At 35.4% G+C, this 19,951-nt stretch overlaps 2 protein-coding genes across 2 annotated transcripts; both read right to left on the bottom strand.

The window, feature by feature from the left end:
• Positions 1-1,041: 1,041 nt before the first annotated feature.
• Positions 1,042-2,108, bottom strand: LOC101403984 (olfactory receptor 2B6-like). Its single transcript, XM_004441787.2, is given in 2 exon segments — positions 1,042-1,283; positions 1,286-2,108. Coding segments are annotated over 2 exon segments (1,065 nt in total).
• A 16,638-nt stretch (positions 2,109-18,746) lies between these two features.
• On the bottom strand, positions 18,747-19,682 carry LOC101404252 (olfactory receptor 2G3-like). The gene has a single exon (XM_004441788.3). It carries the CDS (start codon positions 19,680-19,682, stop codon positions 18,747-18,749), a length of 936 nt encoding a protein of 311 aa, XP_004441845.3.
• Positions 19,683-19,951: the final 269 nt, after the last annotated feature.

Raw genomic sequence — 19,951 nt, 5'->3', positions numbered from 1 at the left:
ATGAGATTTGATTTGCATTTCAGGCAATGACATTGAGGTTTTGCTGAACTCACTCTATTTTGTTTAGGCATCTTTGACTAATATGTATTTGTGAGGTGGTTTATAGCCAGGGGCAATAAAACATTTTTAAAAAAAATAAAGCTAATAGATCAACCAAGGCTTTGAATTCAACATGATATTCTCATAATCCCCACACTGAAATAGGACAAATTTACCCTGTCAAGTGGTGAAGAAATTTATCTTGTCAAACTTGTAAATCACTAGTAAGTTTTCTTGAGTTAGAATATTTTTTGCCTGAGGTTTTTCCACCACTGTTCACTGTCCAAAGTATCCCACTGTTTTCTCTCTTCTTCTAGAGTAAGTTCTATTCGTATTGATCGTGACCTTATTGTTGTTTTTCACTACTGCATAAGACTGACTAAAGTTAATGGCAAAAATAATTTATATTTAAAATCTCTGTCACTAAATTTTTTAAATGGATTTCCCTTTGCATAGTTCTATCTTATGTGCCTTTGACCTAAATGTCTCTTGATTTCATTTGTTTCTGAGGCCTTAAAAAAGCCCTTGCTGGATGATATAATTGGACACTGAATGTTGGAAAATGACTAAATGCTGTCAATACATGTTGATTAAAGTCAACTCAGGATAGTAGTGGCATGTTTCTTTTAAAAGATGGGGTTATTTTCAATTTACTTGGGATTCATTTAAAAATAATTTATGCCAAATATGTTTTCTAAACTTTCTAAATATCTTTTCTCTAGCTATTGCACCAGTTTTCTCCCTGAAACTAAATTAATTAGTGGTTAGGTGAGGGAGAAAAGTGACATGAGTCGGTAGGATTCAATATTTTAAAATAGATATTCTCACAAGTGGAAAGTGCTATGTAGAGATCACCAAGAGTTGATTGTTTCTTTCTCGGTCCTGTTCCACTTGTGAACATTATAACACTTGATACCCTGTTCTTTCATCACTTCCATGTCTATCTGACATCTGCTTTGAAAGGCAAAGACATCCTTTCTTCTTAGGTCTTCTTTTCAGAGATCATCTTGTCTTGACCCAAAACTCCTTAGTCAGTGCCCTTCTCAGTGCAGCTTTCACATCCTTGTTCCTCAGTGTATAGATAAATGGATTGAGTGTAGGTGTAACAATTCCATAGAAGAGAGCCATGATCTTCCCCCTGTCATGAGAATACCTAGAGGGAGGCTGGACATACATACTAATGGCTGTAAAGTAGAAGAGGGAGACCACCAGCAAATGTGAAGCACAGGTATTAAAGGCCTTCCATGACTTTCAGCAGACCGGATTCTCATTACTCTCTGAGCAATGAACACATAAGTGTCCAGGATGAGAGTGAGGGGCACCAGAAGTAGCAAAGCCCCTAGCACATTGAGCTCAGCTTCATTTATACGAGTATCAGTACAAGCTAGTTTCAAAAGAACAGGAACTTCACAGAAGAAATGATCCATCACCCTCTGTCCACATCTTGGGGCCAACACTGTGAGAGTAGACTGGACAAGGGAGTTAGCAAAACCACTAATCCAGGTCCCAGTGGCCATGTGGATGCAGCGCCACTGGTTCATGATGACTGGGTAGTGAGGAGGCTTGCAAATAGCAACATAACGGTCGAAGGCCATGATGGCTAGAAGTATACATTCAGTAGAACCCAAGGCCAAGAAAATATAGAGTTGGGCAACACAGCCACCATAGCTAATGGTCTTTTCTGGTCCCTTAACGTTGACTAGCATCTGTGGGACAGTGCTAGTAGTATAGCAGAGGTCCAGAAGAGAGAGATTCAAGACAAAAAAGTACATGGGACTATCAAGCTGGGGATCCAGGTGGGAAACTAGAATAATGGACATATTTCCAAATAGGGTAAAGATGTAAGCCACCAGAAATATTGCAAAGAGTGGTGTCTCCAGCCAGGGACAGTCAGAGAATCCCAATAAGGTAAAATCATCTAGTGAGCTCTGATTGTTGATCCACTCATTGGCACTGATAGGTGAAATTCCAGCTGAGATTTCTAAATACCCAATGCTAGGGATGGGTATCAATGGGAAAAGGAAGCCACTGAGAATTAAGGACCAGAGATGCTGAGATGAAATATGCATTTTTGCTGTAATCTGCATCTATATCCTGATTATGGTAAGATGTTGAGCCAACATTGCCAATGTAATATTGAGAAAAGAATAAAGAAAACACCAGCAAAGTAGTTTAGAAATTTTGCTTACCTACTAGGTGTCTTCTGGTTAGCAATCATTCCCTTTGGATTTTGTTGTCTTCTCCTCTGAGAATTTTCAATAGAACTACCATCAACCCTACATGTCATGAATATTTAATGGAAACAGAATGTAGATTAAGACAGATTGGGAGAAGGCAGAGCTTCTCAAACACAGGTTGAACAAAGGACAAGAAGAAAGCAGGTGGATCAGCAGCTGAGGGGGAGCCAAGGCATCTTGGCATCTTCACCTTCCTCAAACTAACCCTGGTCAGAAACATAATTGGAACTGGGGCACTTCATAAAATTTGCACGAAGAAAGGTTGGAATGTCAGGACTCCTTCTACCCCTGCAAAGCATTAATGCTGATCCTATTCAGAAAACTTAAAAATAGGGGGAAGAAACAAAAAATTCAAACAAGATAACGTACACTTGAAGCAATAAGGCCTTAGAATCTTCCTTGTAAAAATATATGGATAAGTTTGATGAAATTTTAACCTCTGAGTGAAATCACCAGAAAGAGTTTCAAATATCTACTTCTCTGAAATTGAAGCTGTATATAAATTTCTAACCTCTCAACGTATCATCAACACATAAATTGAAGCATTTCCTTCTCTCTCTTCTTTATTCTAATTTCTTACTCATTATTTATACTATTTCTGCCATCTGAGGTGCCTCTATCCTACTCTTCTCTCATCTAAATCACACAATTCCTTTATGATATAATTTCTGAGGAATAACTCCAATGACTAATTTTTCCATTGTCTAAAATCCTAAATTTCCTTCGGTTTAATTCCCGTATTACAGCAAATTTGCCTAGTATTTTACTCTGCTTATTTTATAAAAGACATTTTTCTCCTTCCTTCAAATCCCAGTCATTCCATTTACCAGCTGTTTGATTTGGAGACATGCTTCAATATTTTTGTGTTTCAATTTTCTCATCTTTAAAATGAGAATAATTATACTCAGCTCATAGGACTAAGTGGTATAATGTAAACGGTATACATAACTCAGTTCTTTTCATATGCTAATGATTGAATAACTATTAATAATTATTATTTTTTCCTTATTTATGAAATCTCTAAAAATATTAGATTTGTCTTCTATCTGCACATCTATACACAGTGTATAATGAGAGTGGTAACAAACATAATTAACAAATATCTACGGAGGGACAGTAAACATGATATGACTGCTAGGAAATCAGTGTAGGACCCTTTGATTACTTATTTTTCTGGTCCTCTTAGTTGGCCTTGCATTCCATTCTTCTTGTGCTACTAACTTAATAGGATTAGTAGACTTAATTGGCCAGGTCTATTTTTTACGTTGGTGTCACTGAGTTATGAATTAGACAGTGTGGGAGAATGAATAACAGTGAGAAATAATGGGGACAAGTGCTTGTTTCACAGCCCAAACCTCAGAATCACTAAATCCAAAACTGAGCTCATTATCCATCCATCTCACACTTCTAATTTCTTTGTTTTATTTATAGAAACACATGTCTTTTGGTACCCTGAACCTAATTATTTTCTTTGGATTTTAATTGCCTATGTGTTGTCCAAGTTGTCAAGCTGAACAATTCTTCTTTAACATTGTCTCTCATATCTATCCATTAAATCTACATCTCTGCAAAAACATTAAGGTAGACACATAGAAAATAGTTCAGTGTTCCAAGGTCTTTAGCTTTCAAACTGGTCTTCCCACTTATAATTGTTCTGTCATCTTCAAAGCCTCCCAGCATGATTGGAGAGTAGTCTTTCTTCAATTCAAATCTGATCATGTACATCTCAGCTCAAAATTCTTCAGAGGATCTCCATATTCTAGCACATTACATTAAAATGCAGTCTTAGACCCAAGTCCTCATATTATAATGGGTCAAACTATGTAGACACATCCACTAACCCAGCCAAACTTCTTACTTTCTCCTTTGTGTTTATGCTGATGTGAAATTCCATTTGTTGCTTCATATCCTGTAAGGATCATTTCAAGTACAAAATGTTCTAAAGTATTTCCCATTTTCCTTCTTTGCTAATCCCTCAGAGCATTTTATTTGTAATTCTCTCATGATACACTCCAGATTTTATTATATATATATGTATATGTATTTATATATATTATATATACAGGTATATATGTATGCATTTATTTATTTTTGTTTCTGTACCTGGCCTATTTTCCTGACTAGATTGATTATATATTCTTTAAGCATAAGCATGTGACGTGTAGAAGCAAGATTATGTGTTAAATATCATAGATATTTACTACATTTTAATTAATTTGAATTCAATTGAAACCAGCAAGCACGAAACTCTTCCCTTTAGTGTTCTGATATGTGAGATGACATTAGCATCTTGATTTTATTATTTCTTTTCACTTATGACCTCAGTTATTTTCACTGATATTTCATCACAACAGAACCCAGATACGTTATTTACTTTTCCATTCCAAGCCCAAGAAGCCAAAGCAGAGTTTAAATATGCCCTACTTTACTCTTCACACAGACATTTTAAAGATTTTATTGCTAGCTCTCAAGATGATGTAACTAATCAACCAATAAATACATTTATTTTACTTCCTCAAAATCAATGGACTTTGAATATGTCACTTCATATGCTTGTGACTAGATTTGTTCACCTAGAGAATAAGAATCAAAATACCTGCATATAAACTCCACACTGCTTTCATGACGATTGGATAAGAACTTGCTTTGTGAATTAAAGACAAAAAACTATACAATATAATATATAATATAAAGAGAAATATAAGCAGTAACTGAAATATTAGTAAGACAAGCTACATGGTAAGATTACATAGTGATGATTCTGGAAATTTCCAGGTGCTTGTGGAAAATTAAGTTGATTATTTTCTTAAGACTTCTCCTTTTGTAAGCCCTATCTTTTCTTATCTCTACAATAAAACTCTTTATTTAAAACTGGTCCTATTCAATTCCTCTTTTTCTCTGATTTCTTATCCTGTGATAGTGAGACTTTAGGAATAGAGCTTTGGAAATATGATTATGTTTTGTATTATATTATATCCCCAAAGAAATGGGACAGATATCATCTACAGCTGATACAAGATTGTTATAGAAATAAAAAAAAAATAGTATTTTGATTCAATGTTGAGAAACAATTTCGTCTTTATACATATTTCTGAACCAAATTCTGCTCAATCTGTTGCAGTCAAAGGAAGACCACTCCTGTGTTGCGGTATTACTTCCGGAAGGATGCCCCTTAAAGAGAATCCAAGTAATCCCTTGTCCAATTAGAATCCTAAAAGGGACAAGTGCAGAATTCATTCTATATGGATTATTTTCTTGCTAAAGATTCAGAATTTCATTACTTACCTGCCCTCAGATAATGTTTTTCTAGATATAAAGAAAGCCGACTTTCTCTTCCTACCTTTCAAAGATTACTGTCATATCATTTTCATAATTTTTTTTTTCTACCAGGTCTCTCCAAATGGGCACAGCATGCTGTTAAGTTTCTGAGATAAGCTTGGACTGTTATGAATAAAATCAAATCACACACCTACTCCAGAGGAACAATAAAGTTATTAAAGAAGAATATGTAGCAAATATCGTTGGTTTTCAGAATATATGATAGTACACCTAAATATTGAAGATTTGTAAGAACCTAGAGGTAAAATGAGTAATGATGAAATGACAGCAATAAATTCAGAAAGTAAAGTTATGGGGGACAAAAAGGAGAAAGAAAAAGAGAATGAGAAAGAAAAAAGATAAATATATAAAGATAGTAATATTTTGTCTAGTTCATTGTAGCTGCTTAAATAAGTATCAGTTGAATATGTGAATATAGAGAGAAAAAGAAAGACAATGGGAAATAAAGATTAAAGGGGTAAGACCAAAACCAGTAATTCAGTTTATTTGCCTGGAAAGGACTGTGGGGAGTTCTTGTCTTTCTGGCTGTACGGGGAAATTATGGGATTAGTAGGGCTTAATTTATCTGAATAGGAAGTTTAAGAAAATGCTGATGAGTCCCCAGAGGGTGAGAATCTGGAGTTGGGAAGACAGAAGAATCTGTGCCTCCCAAGCAAACGGAAGGTGCAAAGGAATGAAGGGGCAGCAGGGAAGAAGAATCTGACTACATGGCTTAAGAAAACACAGAGCCCACTATTTTAGATGTTTACATCCTAATACACCCTTTAACAACTTTGTAATCATGATTCTGATATAATATGTTAATAAGTCAGAATAAAAACAATATTTAGCTGTTCATTTCACCTCTGATTCACTTTAGATACTCTTAATATTATTGTCTAAGGATCTTTGTTACAGTTTTAATGCCATGCTTTGTGTCTATTGGATTCTCTTCTTTTAAATTATCATAGATTTAAAAAATCTTTGATTTGTTTGAATGGTAAGCCTTTCAGGACTCAGTTGATTCCTACATAAAATCAACATCAAAATCAACATCTTGTTATCCACAAACTTTTTGTAAGGCAAATACCTGTTTCAATCTAAAGAAGTAGCAAAAGGCACACCTAAAAATATTTAAATGAAAATACAAGATTCCAAAAGTAAATAACACTAATAGTAACATTTGTATTTTCCCATAGCTTTCTTCATAATAAAATAATGTGTAACAAGGATTTGCAAATACCAGAATGTTTATATCAAACTTTCCGCAAACATATATATATATAATTTTATATGTATATGTGTATACATAAAATTGCATTTGTACATATATACAATCCTCCTCACATGATTGTTTTGTTCTCATAACAATCCTCTAAAGTGAGAATGATTTTTTTTTTAATGATAGAAGAGAGGAAACTCAGGCACCAAGAGGTTACATGACTTACCCAAGTATATAAATCCAGTAAATTCAGAAACAAAGATTTGGATAATATAAGAATTTGAATCCTAAATCAGTATACTTTTCATAATTCCATTGTTCTTTTCTCATAGAAAAATGTATGTGGCTGTGGAATCAACTTTTTTGAATTTTTAAAAAATTTTTACTTTATAGTCCTACCTCTGAATGTTCCCTTTATCCCACCTTATGAAGCAACCAATGACAAAGCAAGGTGACCTTTCATTTTGACTATCCTTCCCTCCCAAAACCCCTTCTGTATTTACCTTATGCTGGGTTGTAATGCATCAGTTTGTATAGTATGTGACAAAGAGATGGGGAGTTATGGAAGACTGACCGGTGACCCAAACATAATACGCAGACACTGTTTGCTGTTTGGATTTCTTCTCAGTTCTGTAGAGTATCAACCAAGCTCCCTCTGACTTACTGAAGGGTCAACTTCAAGAGCTAACATCAATTTATGGCCATCCGTAGAATCCATAGATCCACAGGGAGCTTTCCCATGAGTTTTTGTGTCATCACTGTCTTGGTCCCTTCCTTCTATTTAAGCCCCTGAGATTCAGCATAATTAACATCTGCTGCTGCCAACATGTCCAGGAGAGAAGAACCAGAGGGACTAGAAGGTGAGACAATCTCAAAAGCAATCAGGAAAATGTTTCTAACAAAATGCAAACTTTGGGCGCACAAGTTTGCAGAGTCATCTCAGAGGAAACCACATCAATTCCACTAAAACTTGATTTTAATGGTTATTGAGATGATTTTTATAATATGAATTATGAAATAGTTAAAATTAGCCTTTACATATGCTTACTATTCTGAGAAAAATAAGACAATGTCATATAGTTACAAAAGTAGTCTTTCTAAAATATGATTTTTTTTCATATTTGCCCCCATAACAACTCCTCATTCTCACCTTGTACTTATATTTATTATATAAGATATTTCATAGACAGAAGATATATATTAATTCACCTGATAGTCATAGTGACTGTATAAGTTAGGGGAATGCATTTTAATTATTCATATTTAGTTGATAACAATTCCATAACGTAGAAAAATCAAATAACTTGCCCCAAACCACAGACAGGTAGACCAGGAACAAAACCAGTGCTTCCAAATTTGATCTAGTTTTTCTTCCTTGAAGTTATTGAGCATTACTAACCCAGACTCCTCAGTTTAAAAGACAAAATTGAAATTCAACATATGTTTTTTTCCCCATATTTTAACCATGGGCGCCCCATGACCAGTATGAAATGACCTCATTTCTTATCAACAGAGTCACTAAGAATTGTTTTTCAGAAAATTCATAAAGTCACAGAGCGAGAGCATATAAAGAAGAGGAAATCTTCACCCAAGTTGACCACAGAACCAAAGATTCTCCTCCCCATGTCACTAAAGAACTGGGAAGTGACCGAAACTTAAAAGTCAGACTCTCATCAGAGGCAAGGGGTCCATTGTTCAGGAAGATCCAGTGTTAAAACCCCTTCCCCACCTTACCATAAATGTTTAAAATCTTACCATAAATGTTTAAAACCTTACCATAAATACTTAAAGCCCTCCAATCAAAACTTGCCCCATCAGCATTTCCGTATGCCAGCCAGTTTTCCAGCGTGTTTTCCTTAACCTCTTAAGTTTCACCCCAAATCCTGAATCAAGAAGGCAGACCTGAGAGCATATCTTTCCTCTCTGCTTGTAGATAGATCTCACAAATAAAGCTATTTTTCTTTTCCCAAAGGCTGATGAGGTAATAATTGACTCCATAAATGCATCAGGTGGCAAGCCCTTGCTAGGTAACAGTATCTCCACTATATTAGCCTTTCTTTTTTTTTTTTCATAATACCTATGGAGTAGTAGAAAAAAATTATAGACATGAAACTGCAAGGAATGTTTATAAATACCAAATCTGTGATCTTGGACGAATAACTCCAAATCTCAGACTTTGTACTTATCATAAAAAATCTGGTTATTAAAATTCCTGAATTAACTTGATCTCAAATTATCATATGAAATAACATTTTTGAAATGATTTTATGTTGGGCTTCTGTACCCAAATGTACATGGAGATTTACTTTATCATAAAGGTGGAATTTCATATCATCAGGAGAACTTTTCAATAGAATGTGGTTGTGTCAACTAACTTAAAATCTGTGAAAAAAATACATAAATTAAATTCTTACCTTCAAATTAATTCCAAAACAATGAAAACTTTAAATGTAAAAACAAGATAATGTCACGTAAAAGATCTACAATCGCGCAAAAGATCAATAAAACCCCAGAGACCTTAAAACGATTTATGTATTGGCCACATAAAAGTAAAATTTCTGCAGAGACAAATATCACAAACAAAATGAAACAAAAAACATGTGACAAGCTTCAAAGAAAATGTGAAGTATGTGAAAGACAAAGGGCTAAACTCTTATATATACATGTCTATTAAAAGTCAGTATGGAAAAGACCAACAATCCTATTGAAAAAACAGCAAAGGAGCAGGACAGAGGCTTTTTACATGACTTTCAAATATATGATAAAATGGTTTACCCTTATACATACAAGAAATGCAAATTAAATCACAATGGGATACAATTTTTACATTATCAAATTGGTCAAGAGCAAAATATTTTATTTTATATTGTTACCGCCCAATGTGGGGTCTTCTGCTAGTCGCAAGACATACCAATAGTCAAGAGGCAAGGTGGTAGGAGAAAAAGGACTTTTTTATTACAGCTTGCTAGCAAGAGGGAAGATGGTCGACTCATGTCCAAAAGAACCATCTTAAGGGGGCACGAAATCTTACAGCAGTTATATAGACCATTGAGTTATTGGGGAGGGGGTTAAGAATGTTGACCTTCTGGACTAGGAGTGCCACACCAGATATTTCAGCTTTCACTGATGATGGCTATCAGCATAGATTCTCTGTCCGGGGGTCATCACATTCCTAAGGAACTCAAAAACACAAAGTTATCATCTTATCGCAGCTGGGAGGTACGTGCACAAGCAGGGGTCGTAAAATCTACAGAGCAGTTAGATCTCATGGAGGGTGCATATCCAGCTCAGTTAGTTTGTCAGAGGTCATTCAAAGTTACAATAGAGTTTTTCTTTTCTACAATATGGCTTCCCTATGTCAACCTTGTCTTGAGCCGGTATCAATATCATGTTGAAAAGCTACTTTGCTTTAACTCTTTTACAGACCATTTTAGAATTAAATCTCATGTGTAAAAATAAACATGTCTGTTGGCACACCAATTCCATTTCTAGACATTCACCTGACAGATATTCTCATATATGCATGCAGAGATGGATGTACAAAGATCTTCATTGCAGCATTGTTTGCCTAAGCAAAGGACTACAAACATCATAAATGACCACCAGTCTTGACGTTGTTAAATACATCTATACAATGTAGTATTATGTATTCATTAAAAATAATGAGGCGAGTCTATATCTACAAAATTGGAGTGGTCTCCAAGATATATATATTTAAGGAGAAAAAAAAGTTGCAGGAAGGTATTTATAGTATTTCTATTATAAATATTATAATTGTATTAATTATATAAATATTTAAATATTTATAACTTACAACACAAGACATTATCTATCTATTCATCTATCAAAATACATATTTAAGTAAATACACGTATAAAAACACATTTTCAAATGTCCCACATATGCTAGTATATGTACAGAATAGCTCAGGAAGAGTAGAGAATAGAAAGATGGAGATAGGAGTGGAGGAGAGATTTGTTTGCTTCATGAATATCCTAATTATGTATATTTCTTATCTTATATTTATTACATTTTGTATTTTAACAATAATGAGAACAAAATGACACCACCACCACTGTGGTGTTCTTTGTGAGAGGTTTCCTGTGGCATGTATGGTACCCAGACTGTGATTACGACTATGAAAAAAATATGCTTCAAGTCTGAAATTAAGCAAACCAATGTTTACCATAATCAAGTTTTCCTTAATATGGATCTCTTTGGTTTTAAACTTAATCTTTTAAGTTCAAAATGATTTCTCAAAGTAATATACGTAAATAATTTAAAATCAAATTGTTCTACATGCATTTAAAAAACAACAGTAGTGGCTAGTATCCCACTCTCTCTGAACTTCCATTTCCTATTTTCACAATGTAAGTACTTTCAGCACTTTCAGATATATATCTGGCATTTTCTTGACTATTTCTAAATTAATTCAATATTTCCAAAAATACTCATTCAGTGCTTCCAAGTACCAGCTATTGCTCCGTGCACTTGCGATGCCTCAGTGAACAAAACAAAGATCTTTGTCTCTCGGAAGTTAAAATTTCAGGGAAAGGGAGCAGATAATAAATGATAAGCATAATAAATTATGCTATATAGTATGTTAGAAGATGATAAGTGCTGTGGATGAAAGAAACCATAAAGTAGGATAAAGAGTCTCAGGTGGGTGAGATGCACAGAGGGCAGAATTTAACAGAGTGGTCAGGAGAGCTCTCCTTGCCAAGGTGAGATCTGAAAACCTGAAGGAAAGGAAGAAGTTACTCAAGCAGGTATCTAGGATAAAGCATTCCAGCCAGAGAACAGCAAAGGCCTTGCAGCAGGAGGATACCTGATGCATTTTAATAACAATACATAGGCCAGGAGGGCTGAGCAGAGTGAGTCAAGTGGGGAGTGGTAGAAGACAAGACAGGAAAGGAGAGAGCCATGTGGGCCTTTGTAAGCCATTGTAAGAATTTAGGCTTTTCCTGTGCGTGAAATAGACATTCAGGGCTTTAAGCAGAGGAATGAGAAGTGACATGATCTACCTTGAGTTTCAGAAGAAATACTTTGTTGTATTTAGAATTCCCTGGAAAAATGGAAGTGATTAGATTAAATGGATGCTAAAACAGTGATCTAGGTGAGAGATAGTGGGGGCTCAGATCAGGGTCTTAGCCAGAGAAGAGGTAAAATATTGGATATATTTTGAGGCTGGAGATAACAGGATTTCCTGAGGGATTGGATGTAGGCTATTTCTTCATTTTACTTTTCATTTCATATTTATCTTTTAGCTTCCTGCTATGGGAGATAGGAATTTAGCCTTTTTTGCGTAATATATCATTCCTTCTTACACACACACACCTGTTCCTCAAATCCTCCAGTATAATTATACTTTAATTTTAAAGAATTCAGAATTTATATTATAGTGATAATAAAGACAGTTTTCACAGCTAAACTGTATGGTGCACTGTGATTAAATTTCTATTCTTACATAGCTTTTTGTTGTTCATTGAGTTAATAAAAGTTTTGTGTGTGTGTGTAGTTTTTCTCTGCAGTTTTCATTAACATAGCCCACAAAACTGTAAAGCTCATCTCAGAATGATTGAGCACATCAGGTAGTCTATCAGCTCATTTTTCTTGATGGGCTTTGCTAAAGCTTTCATGTTCCAAACTGGATTCTCTACATGCACATCCTCCTGGAATTTGCCTTTACAACCATCCTAGCACAGAGGAGGCAAACTTTTACCTTTACCTTCTTAGGGTTCTTTTCAGCTGGGCCTAAGATTTAAATTGATATAAGACAGATCAACAGGAGAAAAGCACACAAATTTATTTAATACAAGATTTACATGACAAGGGAGTCCTCTTGAGGAATGAAGACCAAAAGAAATGGCAAAACCAATTTACTTTTACATTAGGTTGAACAAAGAGAGGCAATTGTGGAAAAGTATAAAATAAAATATATGAGGCTATATGAGGAGGCTAAAGAAAGATAAGAATAATTTTAACAAAGTCTAGAAAATTCTCTTGGTCTCACCTCCTCTTGTCTTTGACCTTGATGATAAGAATTTGCTTTCCTGCTGGTACAGGGAGGACGTCTTTCATGTGAGAATTTCGTCTCCTGCTTTTAAGAAAAAGAAGGCAGGTCAGAGTGCTTTTCTTGTATTTGCTGTTTTTCAAGTGCCTTTAACTCAAAATAGTATTCCAGAGTGGCATATTTTGGGTGACAGGTTCTAAACTCCTTCACTAGGCATTTTCTCTCTTTCTTTCCTGCATTAAATCCCTTGGGTGCTGCACTCCATGCTTTTGACTTTCTTGGTTTTCTTCTTCCTTTTGGTGGAGTGTAGCCCCCAGTAGCTTCCTGAGAATACTGGAACAAGAAGAAGAAAAATGAAAGCCTCCATGTGTGAAAATTTCTTTATTCTCTCGTGATGTTTACTTGATTGATGTTTTGTCTGAGCATAGAATTCTGAATAAGAAATAAATTTCCCATAACACTTTGAAATTGTTGCTTCATTATGTTCTAAATTTCTAACATTTTTGTCGAGAACTCAAATGCCATTTTTATTTATCAGCCTTTATTTATGACTTTTCAGCCCTCACCTTATCTTTGACTCTGGTAGCTTTTAGTTTTTTGCTTGATTGCTGGTAATTGCAATCTCACTTTATTATATCTTTGTGTGGGTCTCTTTTGCTTCATTTTGCTGTGTGCTCATCGGCATCTGGAGTAGATAATTTTAACCCACTCTTCTATATGACAAAATTGTTTTCAGTAATAATCATAAAATTAAATAATAATTATAGCCAGAAAAGAAATGTAGTAAGAGAATATTTTATTTCATTGGACTTTGAATATATAATTGTCAGTAGAAAAATACAAAATAAATAATAAAACAAATATTACAATATAAAAGTCAAAATATCTGCAAAAGGAACAATTGTGCCAGTGATGTAATATTTTATTTTCTCTATTTGTTCCTTAGTTTTAAGAAAAACAATTAAAAAGAAGAAGAAATTTCAATTTTAATTATAGTAGTGTGGGAGATCAAGATTTGGCCACCCTGAAATCTCTCTCTTTACCTTGGTTGTTTTCTCTAGGGACATTTGACCTCCCCCACTAACTGCCTAAAGAATTTGACATGGTAGCTCCTTCCTGGAACAGATCTATCATGATGGCTGTAAAGATAATGTAGAGTAAATGTTACAATAGGAAAGGCACCAACAAGCCCCTCTTATCAGAAGTTCTGTCTCTCTGGCCATATTCTCTGATGACCCTGCGAAGAGTTGCCAGACAATCATTTACATTTATAAGGGAAATCTCCATTTGTAAAGGTATCTTGCTCTCTGTTTGGAGAAGAGAGGGAGATGAGCTCATTTCTAGTGACTTGTCAATGTGGAAGGTGAGGCCTTGAGCTACATAATAAACCTTACTCTTGTTTACTGTGCTTTAGTGGTAATCTCCTATAACTGACTCCCCCCACCCCCAAAATCCTCCTTTGTAATTGGCTGAAAATGATATTTAAGACAAGAATTTCTGCTATTGTGTTGAGACACGCAGTGTCCCTGCTTTCTCCCATGTATACATGTTATTAAACTTGGTATTATTTTCTCCTGCTAACCTGTCTTGTTGATTATTTGGCCAGCCAGAAGAACCTTAAGGGAAAGGGCAGAGGGAGATTTTCCCTCTTCCCCCGACAGTAGTCAATTTCAGTTAAATATTTTAGATAAGAACTAAATCTGCATTTACCAAAAAAGACATCTTTAATTCACACTTTGTTTTACTGTTTTAAAGTTTAAACATAAAACTCGAAGTGGCCATATCAGAAGAGAGAATTGAAGTATCTCACGTTTTTGCAATTGCTGTGGTATTGTTATTTATTTCTAATCTATTGTTCAAATGTAGAAGTATGCGGTACTACAGGGGCTGGAGTCCCAGCTGTGCTTGAAGCTATTTAGAATAATTCCAACCATTAGAAAGGTACTCTTGAGTCCATTTGTGTTAGAAGCTGACTGTTTATCTGGGAGTCCTCTAATTCAACTTCCAGGTAGAATGCAATACTTACTAAAGATAAGCAATAAAAATTCACTAAGTCAAAACTTCTCTTATTAAAGCTACACTGAAACTGCACCAATTGTTTAGAATTTAGACCGAAAAGTTTTTCTGGTTTTTTTTTTTTGGAAAAGTATATGTTATCATTGACATTGTTTAGAACTGCCACCTCATGTGATAATAAAAAGCAGATTGACTTCAGTTGGTTATATTACTGTTCTAAAATTCTCTACAGACAACGCACCCCCTTCCTGTCTGCACCTGGGGCAGACTGCACCCTCTGCCCTACCTTGGTAGACCTTTGCTGAGTGAGGTCTTTAAATTCCTGTATTTTTTAAAAAAATACTTTTTGCCTCTCAATTTTGTCTCTTTCTCTCTGCCTGCAGTTCCTTTCCCTAGAATGTGTTCCTTTTGGATCCATCCTCTGTTTTTTTCTTGAATTTCTTCTGCTATTTTTCATCTCCTTGCTTTTGTTTCTTTACTCTCTAGGAAATTTCAGGTTTATCTTTGAATGCTCCTCTCTTTTAAATTTATTTTTACTGTTCTACTATGTTTTATTGCTAAAATAACCACCCTTTTTTCCTTATTATTCTACTTTTAAGTCATTATTTTTTGTTTGTTTCACAAACTTTCACTAAGTGTACTAATTATAAGGATTTTTGTTGTTCTTTTATTCCGCTTCTTACATGAGTTTTTCCTCTTGCTTTTTTTAATCTATTTATGGTTGTCTCTGTTTCTGTGTTAGAGGCTTTACTCAGAAGTGACATGATGCATGCGTCTAATAATGCAGCTTATTAGAAATGCTGTGCACTTGGGTGAAGCTTATGAATGGGGTTTCATATAGGATGATCAAAGCATTTTGTTGGAAGAACACAAATCTCAGTACACTTTTGGTCTTTTTGCACAGGTCTTCTAGATTCTCCATAGGTTACACTTCTGTTTTCTTGCCTAGAGCATTATGAAGCTGGCTACCAGTGTTCTAGGAGAAGAATGAGGAAAATTTTTAAGGAAGGATGCTGTATGCAGCAGCTAACAGAATTCTTTGCTTTTGGCGTGACATCACAGTCAAATATCAGCCATTCCTGGTGTAATAGTCTAGAGGATCTCTGATTTAACTTTTCTAAGGGTGACTACTCCTTTTGTCTACTTTGATGTGAGAGGGGCTCTCATCTGGTTATGTGGGCTAGAGGTACATCCACCTTTTAGGCAGATTTTTAAATTGTTCCGATTTTAGCCTCACTCTACAATCTGCCTTCTAAGATACACAATGCTTACCTTCCTAAACTTCCATTGCTACTTCAGGGCTTCTGCAGTACAAATTACCTTTATTCTTACTGGCTGCTCTTCCCCACCTCCCGATCCTCTAAAAGTAGTAAGGTTTCGTCTTTTCTTCTATAAGTCATTTACTACCTTCCATCTATTTCTTATGTTCCAAAAGTTATTGATCTCTTCTTTGCTCTCAATTCCCCTCCAGTTCTATGTGTCCTTACATATTCATAACATTTTTAGCTTAACGTAATCATTACGGTTTTTGGAAAGTAATGGGATAAAAATTTTTATCCAATTTACTATGCTTAATCAGAACTCTTTTTCAAAACTCTATTTAGGATGCTGGTTGTGAGGATAAAGTAATAGAAGAATGTGTCCTAAACTTGAAAAAAATGGACCTTAACTTTGTATTATAGAGATTTATACAGTTATAAAAATGTAAGATGCTGTATTATTTTTATTCCTGATGCATATCATTGGAAGTCAATGATCTGAATTCCATCCTTCAGAGATGATGCCCTCTGATCCTTAGCACATTCAGGACATTTTTAACCAGAAAGCAATTTTCTTTATTCCACACATATTTGTAGTTTTATCTCTTCTTTAAAAGTACTATTCAATAGTCAATAGATCTGTCTTTTACTACGAATTTCTCAAACACGTAGGTATTCAATATACTTGCCCTCTTGGTTTGTTTTGTAATGTAGATGTAAAGTCATCTAGTATGACCTTAAATTGGTTTTTAATTGTTTCATTAATCATGGAATATATTTTATAAGAATATTATATATTATTTGTGAATAGTGCTAGTAATTTTTCAATGACTACATTGCATCAGGAAACATTTGAGAGGATATTTTTATTTTATAGATTAACTGTTTTAAATTAATTGTTGGCCAAGTTAATATAGTGGGTGGTTTTCTTGTAGACAGCAATTCCAAGTGCAGTGAGTAGATGCCTTTTGGAAATCACACCTTCAGCTCTGTTATCGCCATTAAACTCAAATGTGTCACACTTTCTATAAGTGAGTGGAGAAAATAAATCATATATTTTTTCCATATCATAAGACAAAAGAAGGATTAACATATTTTTTCCATATTTTCAGGTGATTGTTTTTACATTTATATATAAACATAAATGAGTAACTAATTATTGACTAGGTAAGAATTTATTTTGGATACAATTGAAAGTAATAAGCATATATTAGATCAAAATAGGAGGAATACTAAGATCAGAGGATTAGACGATTGAAAAGATCTTAATTGATATTTATTGATCACTGCTTGCCAGGTGCTTTACTTATTGTTTTGTGCTGGTCTCAGCCTATCAATAACCAATATTGTGACTGGACTGGCCCTTGTGGTTCTTGTTATGACTGCAATATGCCCTCAACAATAACCATCAGGAAACTTTGAAACAACAAAGTTTATTACTCACAAGTCCAGGAGGATACACAGCATGCCTGGGTCCATACACTGATGTCAAGGGTAGAGAGAGCGAGAGGGAAAGCACAAACCTAGGATTCTGCTTTTATTAAGGTCAAAGGGGGAGACCTGGGGTTTCGTGAGTTCACTCTTCATTGGTGAAAACATAATATAGGGAATTAAAAGCATGGGAAGAGAAAAGCAATGGCCTAAATGGTCAGTTACCTAAATCAACCAAGATCTCTAAAACAAAGGAGCCTGGTGGAGGGGGACAGCCTGGCTCTTTATTTAGTCATGTGGTTGGCTATGTGTCTTTTTGATATAGTCATCTTTGAAGTGGTTGCCTCCTCAATCAAAGCTTAAATCAGATACTTGCATTACAGAAATGAAAAACTAACTGTCAGGGCTTACACTATGTTTATATTCCCTTTTTAATCAACATAATAATAAGGCTTCTTCCGTTTTTACACATAAGTAAACTTAGATACAAAACAGTTCAATAAAACTTGCACAAGCTCAGAAAGGAAGTTGTACAGTTAAAACCAAATTCTCTAGTGTAGTCTCCACTGTACACCACAAGGCAAATGAAGGATTTTTATCATCATAAATGAGAAAATATTTTTAGAGATAATTGTTTTCAGGAATTGTTAGAATATTGATGGGAAGGGATATAATGTAGAAGCATCAGGGGAAGTGGTTGTTAAGCATATCTTGCAAATGGGAAGAAAGAAGGAATAAATGGAAAAGGAAGAAAGCAAGCAATAAGAGAAGAGAGGATGGAAGGAAAGAAGGAAGGAAGAAAAGGAAAAAAGAAAGAAGGAAGAAAGAAAAGAGAGAAGGAAGGAAAGGAAGGGAAAAAAGGAAAGAACAATGGAAAAAAGGAAGAGACAATAGAAAAAGGGAGGAAGGCTGAAGAAAAACACTGGAAGGGAGGGAGGGCAAGAAACAGAAATTATATGGATAACAGACATTTAGAGAGTGTAGGAAATATTGCCTTACATAGGGCATAAAAGAAGCCTGGGAAAAAGATTGCAGAGGATAGATCTGACACCAAGTAAAAGACAATATTTTGTGATTATGATTTTAATAACTGTAAAGATTACATCTATTCCTTATAGGGTAGTAAAATTCTGGAGTGAAGTATTATACAAGATGATGTTCAGTTCTCTTCTGCCATAAAAAATTGACCACTGTGTACTCCGCTTCATTTTTTACGAGCCTAGGTCTCTGTGAAATAGTCTTCCCAGTGCTCCTTTCACATCTTTATTCCTTAACGTGTAGATGAGAGGATTGAGGGCTGGGGTCACTACTGTGTAGAAGAGGGAGATGAATTTCCCATGAGTATGAGCATAAGAGCTATTGGGCTGGATGTAGACAGCTATGATGGTCCCATAGAAGAGGGACACGACCATCAAGTGGGATCCACATGTTCCCAGGGCTTTGCACCAGGCCTGGACTGACTTGATTCTTATAACTGCCTTAACTATATGTCCATAGGACATCAATATCAGTGCTAAGGGCAAGAGAAGCAGAACCAATGAAGCGACGAATAGCTGGACCTCACTGGCATGGATGTCTACACATGCAAGCTTAATCATTGAGGGTACCTCACAGAAGAAATGATGGAGCCACCGGTGTCCACAGCGAGGCAGCCAGAGGGTGACACTGCTCTGGATGACAGTGTTTCCTACTCCACTCAGCCACGCAATCCCTGCCAGAGCCTGGCACAGCTGTGAGTTCATCACAGCTGCATAGTGGAGAGGTTTACAAATGGCAGCATAGCGATCAAAAGCCATTACAGCCAGGAGAACACACTCAGTGGAGCCCAATGCCAGGGAGACATAGAGCTGGACAGCACAGCCCAGGGCTGTGATGGTCTTGGCTGGTCCTCTTAAGTTCCACAGCAGCTGGGGGACAATACTGCTGGTAAAGCAGATATCAAGTAGGGAAAGGTGAGTGAGGAAAAAGTACATGGGTGTTTTGAGTTTAGGGTCTATGGAGGAGATCAGAATAATGACCGTATTTCCCACAAGAGTTAGGAAATAGGAAACCAAAACAACCACGAAGAGTATCTTTTCCAGGTTGGGCTGATCAGAGAAGCCCACCAGGATGAAGTCTTCTCTGACACTGCTATTGTTCATGCCCATTACCCTGTTCAGAAAAAGGAGGAAAACATTATAAGAATTTAGACAGAGGATAATGTGTTGGCCACTGGTCACAATATCAATCTTTTAAAAATAACGCTTTGAAACAATGAGAAAAATTACAGTGACCCATGGAATAAATTTTGGCAGTGCCCTTCAGAAGCTGCAGCAGATGACATTAAAGACCAGACTCAGTGCAGACACATGAAGGCTAATTGTGAAAGCAAAGAGTTTTCCTGAGAGATAACTATTAGAAGCTGAGATAAAATTTA

This window comes from Ceratotherium simum, chromosome 13, assembly GCF_057802395.1.
Source record: "Ceratotherium simum simum isolate JZ-2026a chromosome 13, ASM5780239v1, whole genome shotgun sequence".
NCBI lineage: Eukaryota > Metazoa > Chordata > Mammalia > Perissodactyla > Rhinocerotidae > Ceratotherium > Ceratotherium simum.
This window is presented reverse-complemented; position numbering and strand designations above follow the sequence as displayed.